The 22,819-nt window shown below is 39.1% G+C and overlaps 2 protein-coding genes across 2 annotated transcripts in view; one reads left to right on the top strand and one right to left on the bottom strand.

The window, feature by feature from the left end:
- The window catches only part of LOC122199380 (prostate and testis expressed protein 13-like), a 43,107-nt gene extending 37,984 nt beyond the window's left edge, over nucleotides 1-5,123 (top strand). Inside the window, exons 4-6 of the mRNA XM_042904390.1 lie at nucleotides 2,822-2,845; nucleotides 3,192-3,332; nucleotides 3,650-5,123. Of these exons, the coding sequence (XP_042760324.1) occupies nucleotides 2,822-2,845; nucleotides 3,192-3,332; nucleotides 3,650-3,840 (356 nt within the window). The 3' untranslated portion in view covers nucleotides 3,841-5,123. The remainder of the gene's footprint in view (nucleotides 1-2,821; nucleotides 2,846-3,191; nucleotides 3,333-3,649) is intronic.
- Nucleotides 5,124-19,936: 14,813 nt separating this feature from the next.
- On the bottom strand, nucleotides 19,937-22,612 carry PATE3 (prostate and testis expressed 3). The gene is made up of 3 exons (XM_042904391.1): nucleotides 22,564-22,612; nucleotides 20,567-20,689; nucleotides 19,937-20,061 (listed from the first exon to the last, which is right to left on the bottom strand). Exons 1-3 carry the CDS (start codon nucleotides 22,610-22,612, stop codon nucleotides 19,937-19,939), a joined length of 297 nt encoding a protein of 98 aa, XP_042760325.1.
- Between the last annotated feature and the right edge of the window lie 207 nt (nucleotides 22,613-22,819).

Below are 22,819 nucleotides of genomic sequence, written 5' to 3'. Positions count from 1 at the left end.
TTTTCTGGGTGTGTGGGGCTCAGATGGAGTCCTGTAATAAAGCAAGGCTCCCTCTTGTCGTGGACTCACCTGGGACCAGATGATCCCACCCTCAGGTGTGTTCCCTGCTGAGCAGGGCCAGGGAAAGTGCTTGTCTGAGGTTGGCAGAAATGGTTGAAGGGGATATTGCTCTATGCAGGGAACTTTCTCTGTGTGAGTGGGGTGGTGTTCTGCTTTTATTTTCTTTTTCCCTGTATCCTTTGCCCTTTCGCTGCCCTCCTGCAGGGACAAAGTGAGCCCAACCAGGGGCTGACTACAAAGGAGCCAGATGTGGCCTCAAGTCCATTACCTTCTCTTCTGTCTGCAGAGATAGGACGTGGGTACAGGTTGAGCCTCTGGGCAGGGCGGGAGCAACAAAGAGCAGGACAGCGAGTCCTTCAACCACCCATCTAGGAAGGGGCAGCAGGCTGGAAAGGCTTTGAATAGGAGCCAGGGGTGGAGGGGAGAAGGTGCAGACCCTCAGCCCCAGGAGAGGCCCCAGGGGAGGGCTGGGAACCTAGTTCTGGGGGCTCAGATATGGAGGCGGGGAGGAAAGAATGCCCGGACAGCACATCCTCTCTCTCTGTGGGAGGGAGAGGTGGCCACGGGTGTCCAAGGTCTGTCAGAGGCACACACTAAGATCCTGAGGACAGAAGTGTTGAAAGGCTAAGCAGCTAGCCAAAGCTTCTGGCTGAGTCTGGAAGGCAACTCAGGTGTTAGCCCATTTAAAGGGATTTACCAGGGCACCGGCTCCTGAATCTCCCACCATTTCTGGGCCTCACATTCAACAGGGAAGACAGGTACACTGATAAAGTCACAATTTTCACAATAAGAAACCAGAATCTCATACGTATCATGTACAACCCTTCTCGGATTATAAAGAGAAAGAAACAGCATGATGTAGTGGAAGGATATGCTCACCGGGTCCAACCTTGTTCCCTGGGGAATAATACTTCATCTCTAAGTGTACTTGGGCTTCAAGCACACTTGCAGATGAGGTCAATTATTTCTAAGCTATGTGGTTGTTCAGAGAAGTCAAAGAAATCAAGAATGTTTGCCACCAAGTAGGGTCTTACTGACCATTATCATATGTGAATTTATTAAGTCCTAATAACTACAGCTGATATACCTCTGACAGCCCTTGATTTCACCTGTGAGGTCCCAGATCCCAGAGAAATGAGTAACTTGTCACTCAGCACGTAGCAGGTAGGTAGCACCCTTGGGCCTCCATCCCAGATGTACAGGGAGTACCCTCCTGGCGAAGATTATGTGAGGGATCGTACTTGGGAATAGCATGTGTCTGGCTCTGGGAATAAGTCCACTCAGATAAGTGGGCCCCACACTCACTCTGTCCCCAAGACAGGGGAATCTGCCGTTGCCATCGCCTGTTTTCTCTGTGGTGATCACCAACCATAGGTCATCCCGCAACTTGGTACTAGGGGCTTTTCACCGTTCCCTCGTGTCTCAGGTTAACCACACCAACGATGCATTCACTTTTTCATCAGATAGTCTTGCCTATCTGATAATTGCAAAGCACCCAAGTGCTGAGGAGAAAGCAGCAAACACAACACAGGGAAATCTTGCATTCAGGGCGCTTTCGTTCTTGAGAGGGGAAAGAGGCAAGAAAACATAAATAAGGAAAGTCTTAGAATGACAAAGCGGCTTGAGCATGCCAGAGAAAACGGGAAAGGGACATGGCAAGCGTGGTAAGGGAGTTTTGCACGTATGTACAAATATTTCCTATTTACATGTGTGTATATTGGAAAGCCTCGGTGATAAAGTGACACTTAGTAGATGAAGGAGGGAGGCACAAATGTGTGGCACCATCTGGAGGAAGTGAGGCAAAGGCAGGGGACTGATGGGAAAGCTCATTTCCAGCCCTCCCTGCTCCCTTCCCCCCTCTGTCCCCTTTCTAGTGACTAATCCAAATATGTCTTCCTCTCTCCCCATAATCCCCAGTGTACGTCTCCCCACTGGAATCGTTTCCGGTCTTTGTCTCCCTTGAACAAATTAGTGAATAAAGCTGAAGGGAAACTGATCATCTTCACCTCTGCATCCCCCTTTCTTGTGCTGCCCCATCCATCTCTCAGAGGGGTGTTAACGCTGGGCGGTCAGACCACATCTGGAGTATCCTGGTGGCAGTGACGACTCGCTTTGGGAGGGAGGGAGGGAGTACCGCTGGAGGTCATGCTGAGGCCAGTGTCTGGATGGTTATGGTACCTGAAAGGGACTGAGCCACTCCCTCGCAAGGCTCAGGGCCCCCAAATTTGCTACATGTGAAAGGCTGTCCTGGAACGTGGGCTTAGACATGCTCTGTGTAGGCCAACGAATAGAACAAGCGAAGTGAAGAGGTACTAGGGAGAGAGATTCTACACCAACGTTAATCAGTTCCTTATACTAGATCTACTAAAGTGAAGTGAGCTGTCTGGGTGGGCTGAGTTCCAAGTATCTGGAGAAATGCAAATGCAGACAGGATGTACCGTCTCCTGGGAACGTTGTAGAGAGGATTCAGGTGGCTTGATCTGAAATCATGTGATCTAGTGGGATGCCTGAGGGCAAGTGATGGGAATAAATAAAGCTGGGACATCTCACTGGGACCATCTTAGGAATGGGCCCCGGGATGTTCCAGTTGCTTCTGCTGGGCATATTCACAGTGCTCTTCATGGATGAAGGTAAAACCTGTGAGGGAGGCAGTGATGGGTGGTGAGAGGCTATATGGGGAGGAAACCGAGGTGGTTTCTCAACTTGACTTTTGAGCTACTGTAAAATGGCTGATAGAGAATTTTTCTTCTTCTCCTCATAGGAGACAGAGTCCTGACATCAAAAGGTATGGTGTAGTTGGTTTGCAGTTTTTGGATAAATAATGGCACAATGAGAGGGGACATTCCTGATTTTTTCACAGATTTTCAACCCTCCCTAACTATATTCCACTCTCTGCACTCAGTGCTCTAATGTCTTCTTTATGCCCCCAGACTTCGGTGAAGGGGAGAGGAGTCTTGAATCCTTGGAGTCATAGCTGTCACCCACTCAGGGGAGTAAGGACCCCTGGCAGAAGTTGGGAAGGGTGTCAGCTTCCTTCTTTGACATCTATACCTCACCAGTGTAAATGTTGACAGGAGAGGTAGCAGAATTACTTTCCCTAGAGCTCTGCTTTAAATCTTTTCTCTCTTTAGGGATTCGGTTTTGCTATCACTGTGACTTCTTTGATGGATTCAAATGCCTCACTCACTTGAAAAAGTGCTGGAAGTTCAATCTAATGATATATAACAGGAGTTGTACCATAAATCACTATTACTATAATGATAAAATTACAGGTAAGTAAGAGGTAGAGAGAGACACAAGACAATTACCAGTGGTGCCCACCTTCCTTGAGGTCAAGGTGTGGAGGGAACAGGGACCATGAGAGAGGCTGGGAAAATGGAATTCTCCATACCCCAACCTCGGGTGGAGCCTGTGTGGGAGGCAGATGTCTTTTGCCTGATCCTGTCTAGAGAGACCGAGATGAGATGCAGGCACAGTTTGGGGCTCATCCGTGGCTACAGAAAACCAATGAGATTTTTGAGAGCCATCATTGCCAGGGAAACAGTGTGATTAAGTAAGGCAATTACCTTTATTTTTCTTCTCTCTTTAGGGAGATATCTGTACCGATATACAAAACTGTCTTGTAATCCTTGTGAAGAGGGAATGTTCCAAGTATACCATGACTTACTGAGAGAAACATTTTGCTGCAATCATGCTGACTTGTGTAATAATGGCAACATAAATATGGATACTACCGTGAAATTTGGAAAAGGGATAGATTTGATGGTTGAAAAGTCATGAGGTAAATCAAGATAAACATGTGCTTAAGATTTTTAAACTATATGGGAATACACATCTTCTTAAATAATACTCTCCCCCTGAACTAGAAAAAGAGATAATATAGGGGCTGGCTTAGTCAGAAGAACATGGGGCTCTGGATTTTGGGTTATGAGTTCAAACCCACGTTGTGTGTAGAGATTACATAAACAAACAAACAAACAAACAAAAAAGAGAGAGAAAAAAAGAGATAGTATAAATGGAAACAGACCATAAAGTAGAAAAGATACACACAAACACACGCACCATAAAACAACATGACTGCACTGACTAAACATATCAGCCAAATTAATTTAAAAAAAGATTTTAGTTTGGTAAACAGAGCAAAATCCAACTCTATGATGTTTCAGAAATATGGCCAAATAGTCAGCGTTGGTGGTATAGTGGTGAGCATAGCTGCCTTCCAGAAATATGGCCAAATCAAAGCAATTAAAAATGTGCAAATATAAATGCATGGGAAAATATATATTAAAAATTAATATGGATCATGAGCCTATATTTTATGCTCCAGATCATCAAAAGAGAGAATATATACTTCATGTTATTAAAGCCACTAATCTACAATAAAGATATAAATTATTAAAATTGAGGCAGCCAATACCACAGCCATGACTTTTGGTAACAACTCTTCTATAGAAATTATAGGAGTTATGATGAGAAAAAGAATGCATGCTAATCACCAGATCATGTGGGTAAATAATTAGCAAGGAGATTAAACACATATATAATACCATTATTAAGGTGGATCTTATAAACCTACATCTAATCCTGAACTCAGATAATAGAGTGCCCATGGAACATTCACAAAGATTGGTCACATATATTAGCCCTTTGGAGGATAGAGTTGATTTACATATGAACTGTAAAAGGCTATATTTTTCTCAGTAGATGCTTGGACTTTTGGCCAGGATAAAAATACATTTATGTTGTTCTCTTTAAAGTCTGAAACTCCCCCGGTGACCCCCAGTGTCATTTTATTTGCTGATATAAATAAACTGTTTCCCAACATGGCTTGATCACATGGTCAGAGAGGCATTATAACCACACCCCACCCTACCAACCACATGCACCCTCATTAAGAACTTCTGTTTAAAGTACTCCTGAAACTGAGATCCCTCACATAAATTGTGATTGTTCAATCCAGTGACAGAGGGCAATCTGTATGTATGTAAATGATGAGTCCTGGGAGCTTGCACATGGAATGTCTCCCAGATTTCCCTAAAGTTTGTCTGCCCTCTCTTTTTTTTGCTGCACTGTATCCTTTGTCTTTAAATAAAATCTGTATTCAGTATGCTAAGTATGTTCTTAGAGAATATGTATGTTCTATGAAGTCTGATGAGTTCTTTCAAATATCTAAACTTGGGAAATCTTTGCAAGTCCTCAAAGAAATACTCAAATTCCAAGAAATAGAAATAATATAACAATATTCACTTACCACACGCAATAAAGTGGAAGCTGAAAACAAGACCAAAAATGTGTCACCGCCTGGAAATATAGAAACATGTTATTAAGCAACTCTTATATTGAAAGGAAAATCCAGGACGCACGCACAAAAATGCAGAATTTCTTAACAGAAAACATGATATATCCAAAACTATGGAATACAGCAGTAGCATTTATCAGAGGAAAATTCATAGCATTAAACACACATAAAATTTTAAAAGTAAGAAATTAATTAAACATGCAACTCAAAGTAGCAGACCAAGAACAAAGTAAATAGAAAAGAGAAAGAACCATCAATAAGTAAAAACAGAAATCTAAGAGGTGGTGTATTTGTTTCATATGGCTGTGTTACTTTCTGTGCTTTGTGCCATAGACTTAGTGGCTTAAACACACACATTATCTCACAGTTTCTATAGGTCAGAAGTCCAGACATAGCTTAGCTGGGTCCTCAGCTCAGAATCTCACAAGGCTGCAGTCAAGGGGTAGACCAGGCCATGTTCTCATTTGAAGACTTAATTTAGGAAGAAGCTACTTCTAAACTCTTGGCCTGTTGATAGAATTCATCTCTTTGTAGTGTGTCTGGGCTGCAGGGCTGGTTCAATATTCACAAATGAATCAATGTGATGCATCACATTAATAGAAGAAAGGATAAGAACTATATGATCCTGTCAATAGATGCAGAAAGAGCATTTGACAAAATACAGCATCCTTCATAAAAACCCTCAAGAAAGTCAGGATAGAAGGAACATACCTTAACATCATAAAAGCCATATATGAAAAGCCCACAGATCAGGAACACAACAGGGATGTCCACTCTCACCACTGTTGTTTAATATGGTGTTGGAAGTCCTAGCCTCAGCAATCAGACAACAAAATGAAATAAAAGGCATCCAAATTGGCAAAGAAGTCAAACTTTCACTTTTCGCAGATGACATGATGCTCTACATGGAAAACCTGAAAGACTCCACCAAAAAGCTGCTAGAACTGACACATGAACTCAGCAGAGTCGCAGGATACAAAATCAATGTACAGAAATGGGTTGCATTTCTATACACCAATAATGAAGCAACTGAAAGAAAATCCATCCCATTTATGATTGCACCAAGAACCATAAAATACCTAGGAATAAACCTGACCAAAGATGTAAAAGATCTGTATGCTGAAAACTATAGAAAACTTATGAAAGAAATTGAAGAAGATACAATGAAATGGAAAAACACTCCATGCTCATGGATTGGAAGAATAAATATTGTTCAAATGTCAATACTACCCAAAGCAATCTACACATTCAATGCAATCCCAATAAAAATTGCACCTGCATTCTTCTCAAAGCTAGAACAAACAATCCCAAAATTTGTATGGAACCAGAAAAGACCCCGAAAAGCCAAAGTAATGTTGAAAAAGAAAACCAAAGCGGGAGGCATCACAATCCCAGACTTTAGCCTGTACTATAAAGCTGTAATCATCAAGACAGTATGGTATTGGCACAAAAACAGACACATAGACCAATGGAATAGAAGAGAGAGCCCAGAACTGTACCCACAAATATATGGCCAACTAACCTTTTACAAACAGGAAAGAATATCCAATGGAATAAAGACACTCTCTTTAGCAAATGGTGCTGGGAGAACTGGACAGCAACATGCAGAAGAATGAAACTAGACCCCTTTCTTACACCGTACACAAAAATAAATTCAAAATGGATGAAAGACCTAAGTGTGAGAAGGAAACCATAAAAACCTAGAGGAGAAAACAGGCAACAACCTCTTTGACCTCAGGCACAGCAATTTCTTGCTCAACAAGTCTCTGAAGGCAAGGGAAATAAAAGCAAAAATGAACTATTGAGACCTCATCAAGATAAAAAGCTTCTGCACTGCAAAGGAAACAATCAACAAAACTAAAAGACAACTGATGGAATGGGAGAAGATATTTGCAAATGACATATCGGATAAAGGGTTAGTATCCAAAATCTATAAAGAATTTACCAAATTCAACACCCATAAAACAAATAATCCAGCAAAGAAATGGGCAGAAGACATGAATAGACACTTTCCAAAGAAGACATCCAGATGGCTCACAGACACACGAAAGATGCTCAACATCACTCATTATCAAGAAATACAAATCAAAACCGCCTTGAGATATCACCTCAAACCAGTCAGAGTGGCTAAAATTAACAACTCAGGAAGCAACAGATGCTGGCGAGGATGTGGAGAAATGGGAATCCTCTTGCACTGTTGGTGGGAATGCAAACTGGTGCAGCCACTCTGAAAAACAGTATGGAGGTTCCTCAAAAAATTAAAAATAGAACTACCCTATGACCCAGTGATAGCACTACTAGGAATTTATCCAAAGGATACTGGAGTGCTGATTCATAGGGGCACATGTACCCCAATGTTTATAGCAGTGCTTTCAACAATAGCCAAATTATGGAAAGAGCCTAAATGTCCATCAACTGATGAATGGATGGAGAAGATGTGGTTTACATATACAATGGGATACTACTTGGCAATGAGAAAGAATAAAATCCTGCCATTTTCAACAACGTGGATGGAACTGGAGGGTATTATGCTAAGTGAAATAAGTCAGTGAGAGAAAGACAGATATCATATGTTTTCACTCATATATGGAACTTGAGAAACTTAACAGAAGACCATGAGTGGGGGGAAGTGTGGGGAGGGGGGGAAGTTACAGAGAGAGAGGGAGGCAAACCATAAGAGACTCTTAAATACAGAGAACAAATTGAGGGTTGATGGGGGGTGGGGTCGGGGAGAGGGGAAAATGGGTGATGGGCATTGAGGAGGGCACTTGTTGGTTTGAGTGCTGTGTGTTGTATGTAAACAATGAATCACAGGAATCTATCCCCAAAACCAAGAGCACATTGTGAACACTGTATCTTAGCCAACTTGACAATAAATTATATTAAAAAAAAAGAAGAATTTATTTCTTTGTAGTAGTAGAACTGAGGTTCTGGTTTTCTTTCTGGCTATTGCTTAGGGCCTCTTTCAGTTCCAAGAGGCCATTCATAGTTCTCTGCAACACGGTTATTCCCACAGTCAATTTACAATATGACTGCTTCTTCAAGGCCAGTGGGAAGGTCTCTCTCCTAATTGCTAAGATTAAATCTATATTATATAATGAAACATAATAATATGTATAATATTCCATCACCTTTGGTAATTCTATTGGTTAGAAGCAAGACACAAGTTCTGCTTACGCTCAAGGGGAGAGGGCTATTCAAGGCTGTGACTCACTGGGTACATCCCATTCCTTAGGATATGTCTGCCACAGGTAGAAAACAGGAAGTAAGTACAACAAATGAGTTAAAAATTTTATCTAAATAAGCAAATCACAAGTTAACCTGTTACTTAAAGAAGAAGACTGCACAGGACGCCTGGGTGGCTCAGTCGGTTGAGCATCTGACTTCGGCTCAGGTCATGATCTCATGGTTTGTGAGTTCGAGCCCCTCATCAGGCTCTGTGCTAACAGCTCAGAGCCTGGAGCCTGCTTCAGATTCTGTGTCCCCCCCACCCCCACCCCACCCCTGCTTGTGCTCTTCTCTCTCTGTCTTTCAAAAATGAATAAACATAAAAAAAAATTAAAAAAAAGAAGACTGCACAAATACAAATATTAGAGATTGCAAAGGAGAAATAAACATCCAAAACAAGGAAATTTTTAAAAATATGTAAGTTTCATGGGGCACTTTGGTGGTTCAGTCGTTGAAGTGTCTGACTTCAGCTCAGATCATGATCTCACTTTGTGGGTTCGAGCCCCATGTCGGGCTCTCTGCTGACAGCTCAGAGCCTGAAGCCTGCTTCAGATCCTGTGTCTTCCTCTCTTTCTGTCTCTCCCCCATTCATGCTCTATCTCTCTCAAAAACAAATAAACATTAAACAAAATTAAAAAAAAATTAAGTTTCGAAACTAATTTGTATAATCCTATGCAAATGAATATAAACATCTAGTTGAAATAAGTAATTTTCTAGGAAAATAGATTTTTACCAAACTGACCCAAGCAGAATTAGAAAATCTACACAAACTGATTTCTATTTAAAAAAAAAATAGATAAAATTATAAAAGAGCTCTTGTCATTTCCCAAAAAAGCACTAGATCCACATGGTTTCACAGAAGAATTCCAAAAAAATCTTTAAAAAGTAGATGATCCCAATGCTATTTAAACTATGTCAGAGTATAGTGACACCTGGTTGGCCTCCTGTGTGGCTCAGTCAGTTGACTCTTGGTTTCAACTCAGGTCATGATCTCATGGTTCATGAGATCAAGCCCTGTGTTGGGCTCTGCACTGCGCATGCGGTCTGCTTGGGATTCTCTCTCTGCCCGTCTCCCCTGCTTACATGTGCTCTCTTTCAAAATAAATAAATAAATAAATAAATAAATAAATAAATAAATAAATAAACAAACAAACAAACAAACAATTTAGAAAGAACTATTTCAGAGTATAGATAAGGAAAGGAGACTTATTCCTTCTATTAAACAAAATAATGTTAATCTCCAAATCCAAATGAGATTATGTAATAGCCTTATAAAAATCTCACTTATAAACATCAATTTAAAAATCTATGACAAAGTATTAGCAAGCAGATCTCAATGGCAGATAAAAGGATAATATAGAATGAATTATTTCATCTTTGTTGAGTAACAAGCCATTCATTCAAAGACTGAGTGGCTTAAAACAATAAACAATTATTTTCCTGTGTTTGAGGAATTCAGATAATCCCAATGTGCTCAGCTGAGTAGCTCTGCTAATCTCAGTGAACTAGACTCCTATGTCTAGGGGGTATCTGGAAATTTTTTGATTTAGTCACCCTTGGCTAGGGTGACTCAGCTCTGCTCTACATGCTCATTTCCCCCTAGGACTAATCCACTAGCTTAGACACGCCTTATTCATGACAATGGCAGAAGCATAAAGAGCAAGATCCAAGCCCATTTTGAACCTCTGCTTCCATTAAGTTTGCTAACATCCCCAATGGCCAAAGCAAGTTACAAGGCCATGCCTAGAGTCAGGAAACTGGGCAGGTAATCCCACCGGCAGTGGGAGGACGTTGAGAACTTGCAGGTTAAAGGACAGAGACATAAAGGAGAGATGACTAATTAGGTCCAGATGATGCAATTTACCACACATTATGGCCAGGGGAGTCTTATTCTAGGGATACAAGAGTGGTTCCATGTTAAAAATATCAATTAATACAATATTATAGTAACAGAAAAATCAGATGATCATCCCAAAAGATAACAAGAAGTCATTTCACAAAATTCAACACCTGTTCATACATTAAAAAAAAAAACCCTCAAAATTGATATTGATGAATGTCTTTAACATGATAAAGTGATATATACCTGAGTCTGAAGGCCAGTAGTTTATTTGATGGGGGAAATATTAGATGGTTTCATGCTAAAATAAGAAGTAAGGAGGGGCACCTGGGTGGCTCAGTCAGTTAAGCTAGGACTCTTGATTTTGGCTTAGGTCATGGTCTCATGGTTGTGAGATTGAGCTCCTGTCAGGCTCCCCACTGGGTGTGGAGCCTGCTTCAGATTCTCTCTCTTCCTTGCCCTCTTCCCCTCCCTCAGTCACATGTGTGCATACACGCTCTCTGCCTCTACAGTTAGTGAATGTAATATTAAAAAATTACTCAATGTAATTAGACAAGAGAAAGCAATTAGAGGCCTTAGAATTTGAAAAGAAGAGGCAAAAGTGTTTTCTTTTGCAAATGCAAGGTGTATACCTGATGAAACCAAAAGAACCAATAGGCAGACTGCTACTGCTAGCCTTTCAAATGTTGAAATCAACTACGAAGGTCTGTAATGAAAACAGCAGGGTATGAATACATAAACAGATGAAGGGGACAACTTTTGAAAAGATGTCCTTGAAAATTTAAATGGCAGTTGAAGAAAAAAAATTTTTTTACTGAGGTAGTGCTTTCTCTGTTCCTTCCTATATCATAACCCTCAAATGTAACTACACTTCTGAATTCTATCATGGTATTTCTGTCCTGTTTTTAAACTTCATATGAGTGCAACTGTATAGATGAAATGAACTGTACTCTTTTGTGCCTGGCTTCTTTTGCTCACCATTATGCCTTTGGGAGTTATCCGTAATGTTGCATATAGCAATAGTTCAGTCTTTATATTGCTGTGTAGTGTTACACTATATAAATATACCACATTTTATATTTTCTGCTGTTGATGGACAATTGGGTTGTTTCTAGTTATCACCAGTAAAGCAGCCGTGAACCTCTTCCTACCACTCCCCTCTCTTCCTCCTGCTCTTCCCTTTATGGCAACCCCTTCATTTGGAAAATCGTGCTGATTAAAAAAAATTGATTCTATGTGGGTTATTGTTCAAAGGAAACAAAACAGCTGCCTCAAGTGCTCTCAAGGCACAAGAAACAATGATTACAGCCATTTCCTAATATGATGTAGGACTAACATGGTTGGGAATGGTCAAAGGGCTCAAGAAGGTTAGGGTTTTAAGTGAAATGCTTTCTTGAAAAGTAGCAGCCAATGAAACTATTAAATAGTTCTTTACAGTTTTTAAAGATTAAAATGCAAACATTTTAGTCACAATGAGGCCTATCATAGGGGAATTGAAAGGGAAATGTGACGACCCACCCCCCCCCACCCCCAAATTACACATCGGCTCTCCAGTGAGCTACTTTCCATTAAAGAATGAAATACTTTCTGGGGAAATTGGACAGGCTAAACAGCCTGTCCAATTGCCCACAGTGACATACAGGAAGAAGACAAGTCTTTATAATCAGAGGGATTAGAGCTGTAATTATGCCTCCAGATTGTGTGGTTTATGCTAATTCTGTCATCCCTCTTGGCCTGTTTCCTCCCTGAACATTCTTATAGACATCTTTTGATGGACCAGTCACTCTTTTCGCTACATAGGGTAGACCTGCTAAATCATAGGATGTACCTAATAATGAGGTTGAGAAGATAACCATATATTTCAAAGTACCAATTTACAGTCTCATCAGCAACATTTTTCAGATGCTTATTGACCGTATGGGTATTCTTTTTAGTAAATGATCTGTTTAAGTCTTTAGCCTATTTTTTTGTTTGGTAGTTTTTCATTATCAAACTGATCTGCAAGAATACTTTTTTTAATGTTTAATTTTATTGAGATATAATTGATACATAACATTGTATAAATTTAATGTATACAATGTGTCAATTTGATACATCGATATATTACAATATAATTGCCACTGAAACATTAGCTAACACTTTTATTATGTCACAGTATTATCATTTCTTTTTTGTGGTAGGAACAATTAAGTAAGATCTAGTCACTTAGCAACATTGAAGTTTATAATACAGTATTGTCCGTAATCACTGTTTCGTGCGTTAGAACTCTTGGACTTATTTATCTACTGGTTGCAAGTTTGTACCCTTAAACAACACTTCCTTAATTCCTCCATGCCCTAGACCTTGGTAACCACCCTTCTACTCTCTGTTCTTACTAGTTTGGCTTTTTTAGATTCCACATATAGGCTTTCTCTATCTAATTTATCTCAAATGCTATAAAATTTCATCCCTGTTGTCACCAAGTGGCAGAATTTCCTTCTTTATCATGGCTGAACAATATTCCCATGGTGGGGGGTGGGTATCACATCTCTTATTTATCCATTAGTCTGTTGTTGAGTATAAGTTGTTTTCACAGCTTGACTACTATAAATAATGCTGCAATAAACGTGGGAGTGCTTATATCTCTTTGATATACTGTTTTCATTTCCTTTGGATGCGTAACCACGAGTGGAATTTCTGGACCATATGTAGTTCTATCTTTAAATTTTTGAGGAACCTCCATGCTGTTTTCCATGCTAGCTTTACCAATTTACATTCCCACCAACAGTGTCCAAGAGTTCCTTTTTTTCTCTACATTCTCAACAATATGTATCTCTATTTTTCTTGATGACAGCCATTTTAATAGGTGTGAGGTGATATCTCATTATGGTTTGAATTTGCATTTCTTTGATGATTAGTAATGTTGAGTATCTTTTCATGTACCTGTTGACCATTGGAAGTCTTTGGAAAAATGCCTATTTCGTTCTTTTGCCCGTTTTTAATTGGATTTTCTTTTCCTTTCCTTTCTCTCTCCCTCCCTCTCTTCCTTTCTTTTTTTCTTCCTTCCTTCCTTCCTTCCTTCCTTCCTCCCTCTCTCTCTCCCTTCTTTCTCTATTTCTTTCTCTATTTCTTTCCCTTTCTTTCTTTCTTTCTTTCTTTCTTTCCTCCTTTCTCCCTCTCTCTTTCCCTTTCTCTCTCTCTCTTTCTTTTCTTCCTTTGGATTCATAGAGAGAGTGATGTGTTTTGAGCCCAAACATGCCAATTTGAATCATCCCAGTGCTGTTACTTACTATCTCACCAAATGGCCCTAAACTACTCTCAATATCTCAGAACCCCAGTTTCCTTATTTATGAAACAAAAATGATAGCATCTTCTTTACTGAGTTGTTGCAAGAAAGAAATTAGATCTTATATTAATTGCCTGGCATGTATTAGGTGCTCAATAAATGCCATAAGTTGTTTTAGTGTTACTGGATTGTATGAATTCTTTATACATTTTGGATATTAACCCATTATCTGATATATGGCTTGGAAACATTGTCTCCTATTTTGCAAGTTATCTTTTCATTTTATTTTTTGTGTTTTGGCTGTGTAGAAGCTTTTAATTTGATTGAAACCCACTTGCTGAATTTTACTTTTGTTGTTTGTGCTTTTGGTGTGATACCTAAAAAAATCTTTGCCAAGACCAATGTTAAGAAGTTTCTTTCCTATGTTTTCCTCTAGGAGTTTACAGTATTAGGTCTTTTGTTTAAGTCTTTAATACATTTCAAATTAATTTTTGTGAATGATGTAAGATAGGGGTCCAATCACTTTCTTTCTTTCTTTCTTTCTTTCTTTCTTTCTTTCTTTCTTTCTTTTTCTTTTTTTCATCTGGTTATCCACTTTCCCCAACATTATTTGTTGAAGAGACTATCCTTTTTTCATTGAGTGTTCTTGACTCCCTTGTTAAATATCAATTGACCATAAATGCTAGAGTTTAGTTCTGGGCTCTCTGTTCTGTTCTATTGGTCTATCCTTCTATTTTTATGCCAGTACCATACTGCTTTAATTTTTACAGCTTTGTGGTATAGTTTGATATCAAGAATTGTGATGCCTCTAGCTTTGTTCCTTTTTCTCATGACTGGTTTTCTACTCAGGGTCTTTTGTAGTTTCATACAAATTTTAGTATTGATTTTCTATTTCTGTAAAAAATGCTGTTGGAATTTTGATAGGAATTGTGTTGAATCTATAAATGGCTTTGGATATATGGATAGATATTTTAACAATATTAATTCTTCCAATTTATGAACATGGGATATCTTTCCATTTGTTTGTATCTTCTTCAATTTCTTTCATCAATGTCTTGTAGTTTTCATTGTACAGATTTTTCAGTTCCTTCCTTAAATTTATTGCTTAGATTTATTCCTAAATACTTTTTTGTTTGTTTGAATGCTATTTTGAAGGAGATAGTTGTCTTTATTTCTTTTTCAGATGTTTTGTACAGATGCAACTAATTTCTCTGTGCTGATTTTATATCCACCAATTCTCCTGAATTTGTTGCTTAGTTCCAGTAGCTTTTGGGTTACATCTTCAGAGTTGTTCATATTATCTGCAAATAATGGCAATTTTGCTTCTTCCTTTCTCATCTTTTATTTATTTTTCTTGCCTAATTACTATGATTAGGACTTCCAGTATATCTTGAATAAGAGTGGTGAGAGTGAGCACGTTTGTCATCTTCCTGATCTTAGAGGAAAAGCTTTCAACTTTTCATTGTATGTATAATGTTAACTGTGGGCTTGTTATATACAGTTTTTATTATGTTGAGGTATGTTTCCCCTATAACCATTTTTTTGATGATTTTATTCTCATGAAATGTTGTTATATTTTGTCAAATGCTTTTCTGCATCTATTGAGATGATGATATGATTTTAATTTTTTATTCTACCAATGTGGTATATCAGATTTATTGATGTGCATATGTTGAGCCATCCTCAGATCCCAGACATAAATCCCCTTTGGTCACGGTGATTAATCCTTTCAATATGTCGTTGAATTTGCTAATATTTTGTTGAGATGTTTATATTTACCAGGGATATTAGTCTATAGTTTTTTAATAATGTTTTTATCTGGCTTTGGGATCAGGGTAATGTTGGCCTTGTAAAACGAATTTAGAAATGTTCCCTCCTTTTAATTTTTTGAAAGAGTATGAACATTGATGTTAATTCTTCTTTAAAAATTTTTTTTAATGTTTATTTATTTTTGACAGAGAGAGAGACAGAGCATGAGCAGGGGAGGGGCAGAGACAAAGGGGGACACAGAATCCGAAGCAGACTCCAGACTCTGAGCTGTCAGCACAGAGTCCAACGCGGGGCTCGAATTCACGGACTGTGAGATCACGACCTGAGCTGAAGTCGGACGCTCAACCAACTGAGCCACCCAGGCACCCCTTTTTTAATAAAAAGAAAAAAAAATTAATGTTTATTTATTTTTGACAGAGAGAGAGAGACAGAGCATGAGCAGGGGAGGGGCAGAGAGAGAGGGGGACACAGAATCCGAAGCAGGCTCCAGGCTCTGAGCTGTCAGCACAAAACCTGATGCAGGCGCCGAACCCATGAACTGCGAGAATGTTAATTCTTCTTTAAATGTTTGATAGAATTTGCTGGTGAAGCCATCTGATCCAGGAGTTTTCTGTGTTGGAAGAATTTTGATTAGTGACTCAATCTCCTTACTCATCATTGGTCTATTCAGATTTTCATTTCTCCCTGATTCAGTCTTGGTAGGTTGTATGTTTCTAGCAATTGATCCATTTCTCCTAGGTTAATCAATTAGTTGACATATGATTGTTCTTAGTAGTCTCTTATAATTCTTATTTTGTGTTATCAGTGTAATGTCTCCTCTTCCATTTCTGATTTTATAATTTGAATCTTCTCTCTCTCTCTCTAGTTATCCTAGCTAATGGTTTATCAATTTTTTTAATTTTTTTTGAAAAACCAGATCTTAGTTTTGTTGATTTTTAAAATTGTTTTTCTTGTCTTTGTTTTATTTATTTCTATTCAGATATTTACTATTTCCTTGCTTCTGCTAGCTGCGGGCTTATTTTGTTTTGTTTTTCTAGTTCTTCCAGGTATAAAGTTAAGTTGTTTATTTGATATATATTTTCTGAATATATGCATTCATTGCTATAACTTCCCTCTCAGAACTGCTTTTGTAGCATATCATAGGTTTTGGTATGTTGTGTTTCGATGATTTTAAGTTTTATTTTTAAAATTTACATCCAAGTTAGTTAGCACATAGTGCAACAATGATTTCAGGAGTAGATTCCTTAGTGCCCCTTACCCATTTAGCCCATCCCCCCTCCCACACCCCCTGAAGTAACCCTCAGTTTGTTCTCCATATTTATGAGTCTCTTCTGTTTTGTCCCCCTCCCTGTTTTTATATTATTTTTGTTTCCCTTCCCTTATGTTCATCTGTTTTGTCCCTTAAAGTCCTCATATGAGTGAAGTCATATGATATTTGTCTTTCTCTGACTAATTTCACTTTGCATAATACCCTCCAGTTCCATCCACATAGTTGCAAATGGCAAGATTTCATTCTTTTTGATTGCTGAGTAATACTCCACTGTATGTATACCACATGTTCTTTATCCATTCATCCATCAATGGACATTTGGGCTCTTTCCATACTTTGGCTGTTGTTGATAGTGCTGCTATAAACATGGGGGTGCATATGTCCCTTCAAACCAGCACACCTGTATCCCGTGGATAAATGCCTAGTAATGCAATTGCTGGGTCGTAGGGTAGTTCTATTTTTAGCTTTTTGAGGAACTCCATACTGTTTTCCAGAGTGGCTGCACCAGCTTGCATTCCCATGTGTTTCCATTTTTGCTTCCCTCCCACTCTCCCTATACACACACACACACACACACACACACACACACATATATATATGTATACATATATATGTATGTATATATCTTATTTTTTCTTTTGATTTCTTCTTTGAACCATTGGTTGTTCTGGAGTGTGTTATTTAACTTCCACATGTTTGTAGATTTCTCAGTTTCTTCTTGTTATTGATTTCTGGTTTCATAGCCTTGTGGGCAGAAGATACTTGGTATGATTTCAATCTTTTTAAATTTGCTAGGACTTGTTTTGTGTTCTGTTATATGGTCTATCCTGGGGAATGTTACATGTGCACTTGAGAAGAATGTGTATTCTGTCCCTGTTGGATAGAATGTTCTACAAATGTCCATTAGGTCCATTTGGTCTAAGGTATGCTTCAAGTCCATTGTTTACTCATTGATTTTCTGTCTGGATGATCTATCCATTGCTGAAAGTGGAGTATTGAAGTTTCCTGCTACTATTGTGTCATTGTCTATTTCTTCTTTAATCTGTTAGTGTTTGCTTAATACATTTAGGTGCTCCAATGTTAAGTTTGCATATATTTATAATTATCATATCTTTTTGATGAATTAGCTCCTTTATCATTATGTATTGACCTTCTTTTCCTCTTATTACTATTTTTGGCTTAAAATCTGTTTTGTGTGATATAAGTGTAGCTACCTGCTTTATTTTGGTTTCCGCTTGTATGGAATATCATTTTTCCATGCTTTCACTTTGAGCCTATGTGTGTCCTTAAAACTGAAGGGAACCTCCTATAGGCAGCATACAGTTGGATCTTGTTTTATCCATTCAGCCACTCTGTGCCCTTTTTTGACCGGGGAATTCAATCCATTTACATTTAGAGTTGTTATGGATATGTAAGGACTTACTAATGCTATCTTATTGATTGTTTTCTGGTTGTTTTGTGTCTATGTTGTTTCTTTCTTCGCTCTGTCTCTGCCTGTCTTTGCAAATTGATATTTTCCATGGTCGTTTGCTCTTTCTCCCCTTTGTTTAGCTTTTATGCATCTACTCTAGGTTTTTGCTTTGTGCTTACCATGAGTCTTATTGAAGTTACAATAATTGTAGTTACATCATTTTTGCACCTAAGTCTGATGGTGGAGATCAAGTGTTAAGTAGATTAAATAGTCCAGTTTAAGCTGATGGTAATTTCCTTTGATTGTCTACAAAAGCTTCCCCCCTTTTATTTTGAGGTTATTATTTATCTCTTATATTGTGTATTTATTAATAATTACAGGAGCTACAATTATACTAATGGTTTCCCTTTTGCCCTTTGTATTATATAGTTAGGTGGTTAACACACCATCCTATTAGAATTTTCTAGGTCTGACTGTACATGAAGCTAAAGCAGTGTATTGTGTATTTTTGTATGTTTTCATGCCATTGATTAGCATCTTTTCATTTCAGTTTAAATAACTCCTTTCAGCATTTCTTGCAAGTCAGGTCTAGTGGTAATAAAGTCCCTCAGTGAGAGCCAAAGCATGGGAGACTCTTAAAAACTGAGAACAAACTGAGGGTTGATGGGGGGTGGGAGGGAGGGGAGGGTGGGTGATGGGCATTAAAGAGGGCATCTTTTGGGATGAGCACTGGTTGTTGTATGGAAACCAATTTGACAGTAAATTTCATATATTAAAAAAAAATAATAAAGTCCCTCAGCTTTTTGTAAGAATTATTTTTGCATTCTGGATACAAGTTCTATGGAGGATATAAGTATTGCAAATATCTTCCAAGTCTTTAACTTGCCTTTTTACTCTCTTAATGATACATTCTAGTGACCAGACATTGTTAATTTTAATGTGGTCTAATTTATCAATTTTTAAAAATGATTTTGCTTTTTAGGTCATGTTTAAGTAACCTTTGCCTATTCCAAAGTTATAAATGCATGCTATGCTTTCTTCTAGTTTTATTGGGTACTTTTCCTATTCAATTTATAATCCAGTTTGAATTGGTTCCTTTTGCATATTGTAACATAGAGGTAAGCAGCAGAGAAAGATTAGGAGAGGAAAGAGAAGAAAGGACAGTTGTGATGTATCTGGACTACATACTAACAGACCTACAAGTGGCCATGTGTGAGCTATGAATATCACAGTGGCAGGAATTTCCTTATTTTCTCCTTCATACTAACGTTGTATGCGGGTGTACTTTGCAGGTGCCAAGAAAATCATGACTGAGTTTGAAGTGAACACTGTCCACTTGGAAAATAAGATTGTGTCTGTAGAGGAAAATCTCAAGTGTCCACCATCCATTTTGCTGCTATTTCTGCTTAATTATAGTAATGATAAAAATGGGAGTTTAAGAAAAAGTATTTGTGAATGTTCAGCTGAAGTGCTTCTAGTCCACCTCAACTATCTTAGCTGATCATAGGGTTTGGGAACAGTCTTGTTTTAAATTTCGCTGTACAGAGCCTCTTGGGACAGGATTCTTGAGTATAGAAATGCCAATCCCTGTCATGGGAGAGGTCTGTTGTTCAGAATCATTATCCTCTGACTGAGATAGAAACCGAGCTGGAAGTGCCAGGAAGGGTGACACTGAATTAAAGAGACAGCTGGGGTACTTACAAGACAGACAAGGCAAAAAAGCAAGGGCAGGCAGGGTATGAAGGGTGAGAAACATCAACACTTCAGAGTGAGGCCTCGGGAGGGCAAATATCTTAGATTTCGATGTTACAATAATTGTATCTGCAACATTTATGAACGTAAGTCCGATTGTGGAAATCAAATGTCAAGTCTCTGCAGAATTTCTGACACACCATATATGATAACTGCAGAATGTTATCTGTAATAAGAAAGAACATAGAAAATAAGTCAGTGATCTAAGTTTTCTAAAGACAAGTCAAACCTGGCACTATTCCTGCCCATGGAAATTTAATTAGGCATCAGGGTGAGTTTAGGGATGGCTTCACAGCGTATCCGTACCATGAGGACTGAGGCAGGGAGATGTAGAAACCACCGGCCCCCTTCATGTTCGTTTGCCTGAGGTCCCTACAACTCTATATAGCTGTTTCATTTCCTTTCCTGGTAGATTAGCAACTAGTGCTTTAGTGTCTTCAGAGTTAGAATCTGGTCCATTTCGTTGGGAATATAGGGCCCCCGTCTTCTTCCTCCTGTCTCATTTCCCCCAATCCTCTTCTGTCTGCATGCACAGGGACCTGAGCTCAGAGGCATTCTGCTCGTCGGTTCCTCTCCTAGACTGGCCGTAGTCTGAGATACAAAATGGCTGAAGTGCTCTCCTAAGAATTTTCTAAGATTTTCACGGTACCTCTACTGGCCCTCTACCTTACCCTGGAAGATCTTTAAAGACATGCACGACTCAAACGTCTGAGCAATACAGGAACCAAAGCCTCTTCTACAGCGATCTGTCCGTGTGCGAAGGTGGCACGTTACGCACTTCAGAGGTGTCACTGCTGGAGAGTGTAGAGCTGGTGTCAGACCAGGGACACTTTGGAAAGAGCTGGAATTATCTAGACCTGATTGTGGAGGGTGGAGGAGTAGGGGTGACGGCGGGGGGTGGGGGGGCGGTGAATGAGGAGCTGGTGGTGGGTAGAATAGCAGGTAGTAAGCAGTTGGAGCTCTCACCAACTTCGTATCACAGAGAAATGCGATTGTGAGTATAAAAGGATTCTTTGGATCCCTATTTTGGCCGTTTTAACCTAGGTAACTCAGAGCAAAGATTTAGCCCCCATGACTTTGGTTTTTCCAGCTTTAAAACGGTTCTATTAATGATGGCCTAGCCAACTTGGCAGCACTGTAGATAGGTGGGAGTGTAATAATGAGGGTGAATGCTTTAAACTATTTTACCCAAGGGGCGCCTGGGTGGCTCAGTCGGTTGAGTGTCCGACTTCCGCTCAGGTCATGACCTCTCAGTTTGTGGGTTCGAGCCCCATGTCGGGCCATGTGCTGACAGAGCCTGGAGCCTGTTTCAGATTCTGTTTCCCTCTCTCTCTGCCCCTCTCCCACCCACACTCTGTCTCTGTCTCTGTCTCTCTCTCTCTCTCTCAAAAATAAACAAACATTTTTAAAAAAGAAAAAAAGAAAAAAATATTTTACCCAAGCTAGGTTATTAACATTCGCCGCTTAGATATTATGAGGTAATATACTCTGTAATTTTGAACTTTGAATTGAATGTATGTAAAGTCCTCATGAATTACAACATATTAGTAACACTTCCCATGGTATTGTGGGGTGAGCTAATCAGAAATACAGGTTTAATAAAACAAACAAAAAACCTCTCCCTGGTGCACCTAGGTGAGAAAGGAAAGTAGCATTTATTGAGCATCTGATTTGGGCCATGCTTTCTCACTTTGCATCTGATTTAATCATCACAAGAGCCTCGTGAGTAAGTATTTCCCCATTTCTCAGATGAGTAACCAAAGGTTACTCAAAGTAAATTTTTACTCAAAGTAAAAAAGGTACAGAGATTTTAAAACAGCAATTTTTAAAAAATTTTTAGTGAGAAATAATTGTTCTTGTTTTATTTATTTTTTTAATATAATTTATTGACAAATTGGTTTCCATACAACACCCAGTGCTCATCCCAACAAGTGACCTCCTCAATGCCCATCACCCACTTTCCCTTCTCCCCCACCCCCCATCAACCCACAGTTTGTTCTCAGTATCCAAGAGTCTCTTATGATTTGCCTCCCTCCCTCTCGTAACTTTTTTTTTCCCCTTCCCCTCCCCCATGGTCTTCTGTTAAGTTTCTCAAGATCCACTTACCAGTGAAAACATATGGTGTCTGTCTTTCTCTGACTGACTTATTTCACTTAGCATAATACCTTCCTGTTCCAACCATGTTAAGACAGCAATTTAAAAATTCTGATTCTAGAGCATCCAGTATTTCCTCTCCTATAATCACTTGTTTTCATATAAACTCCCTGATAAGGGTATCAAAAGTCATTGTCTAAAACAAACTACAAAATTATTCATTATAGACTGACCAGCTGTCACAGCAAATGGGATACAGATTTATGAATGGAAAGGATGACTTAAGGAAAATCTTGCTAGGATTTTAGATTATGGGGAATGGTAGGGACAGAATGGGGAAAGAGTAGGAAGGGGCAGCCATAGAGGCTTGAGCCCCTGGTGAGGAATGGCAGAATGTTGAAAAGGTCAGAAAAGTTGGCCCGTAAGGCAGAAGGAGCATTCTGAAGAATGGCTTCCCCTCCCTTGTAAACGTGGTCAAGGCTCAGCCCTCCATGGATACCTCCTGTACACGTAGAGTTTCCAAGGGCTCCTGAGATCCTGCCTCTGGAGCCCACTTCTCAGGTCTGTGACTCACCTACAATGAAGCAGAAAAGGAAGGAGACTATCAAGAAGTGTTTGTCCATCCTGAACCAGAAGTCTTCTGTACAGGAGGAAAAGAAGCCAGGAACTGCAAGAACAGCTCTTTAGGCTATAGGGAGGAAACCTTCTTCTTCACAGGGCAGGAATTATTCATGCCTAAGGGAAACCAATCACACAAGCTTTTCTCTGGAAGCTCAAGTTCATTCTCTCTCTACCCCATAGCAAAGCATAAAGATAATTAGTAAATTTGG

The sequence above is a fragment of the Panthera leo genome, chromosome D1 (assembly GCF_018350215.1).
Source record: "Panthera leo isolate Ple1 chromosome D1, P.leo_Ple1_pat1.1, whole genome shotgun sequence".
In the NCBI taxonomy this organism is placed as follows: domain Eukaryota; kingdom Metazoa; phylum Chordata; class Mammalia; order Carnivora; family Felidae; genus Panthera; species Panthera leo.
The sequence above is the reverse complement of the archived record's forward strand: the minus strand, read 5'-3'. Positions and strand labels throughout refer to the sequence as shown.

Bases quoted from the DNA above. Each gene is read 5' to 3' on its own strand.
- PATE3 (XM_042904391.1), bottom strand. From the start codon at position 22,612: ATGGACAAACACTTCTTGATAGTCTCCTTCCTTTTCTGCTTCATTGTA. The intron at 20,690-22,563 runs GTGAGTCACAGA...TACACTCTCCAG, and splicing joins CCTTTTCTGCTTCATTGTAG to CAGTGACACCTCTGAAGTGC. The intron at 20,062-20,566 runs GTAAGGTAGAGG...TTCTTATTACAG, and splicing joins GTCTTTAAAGATCTTCCAGG to ATAACATTCTGCAGTTATCA.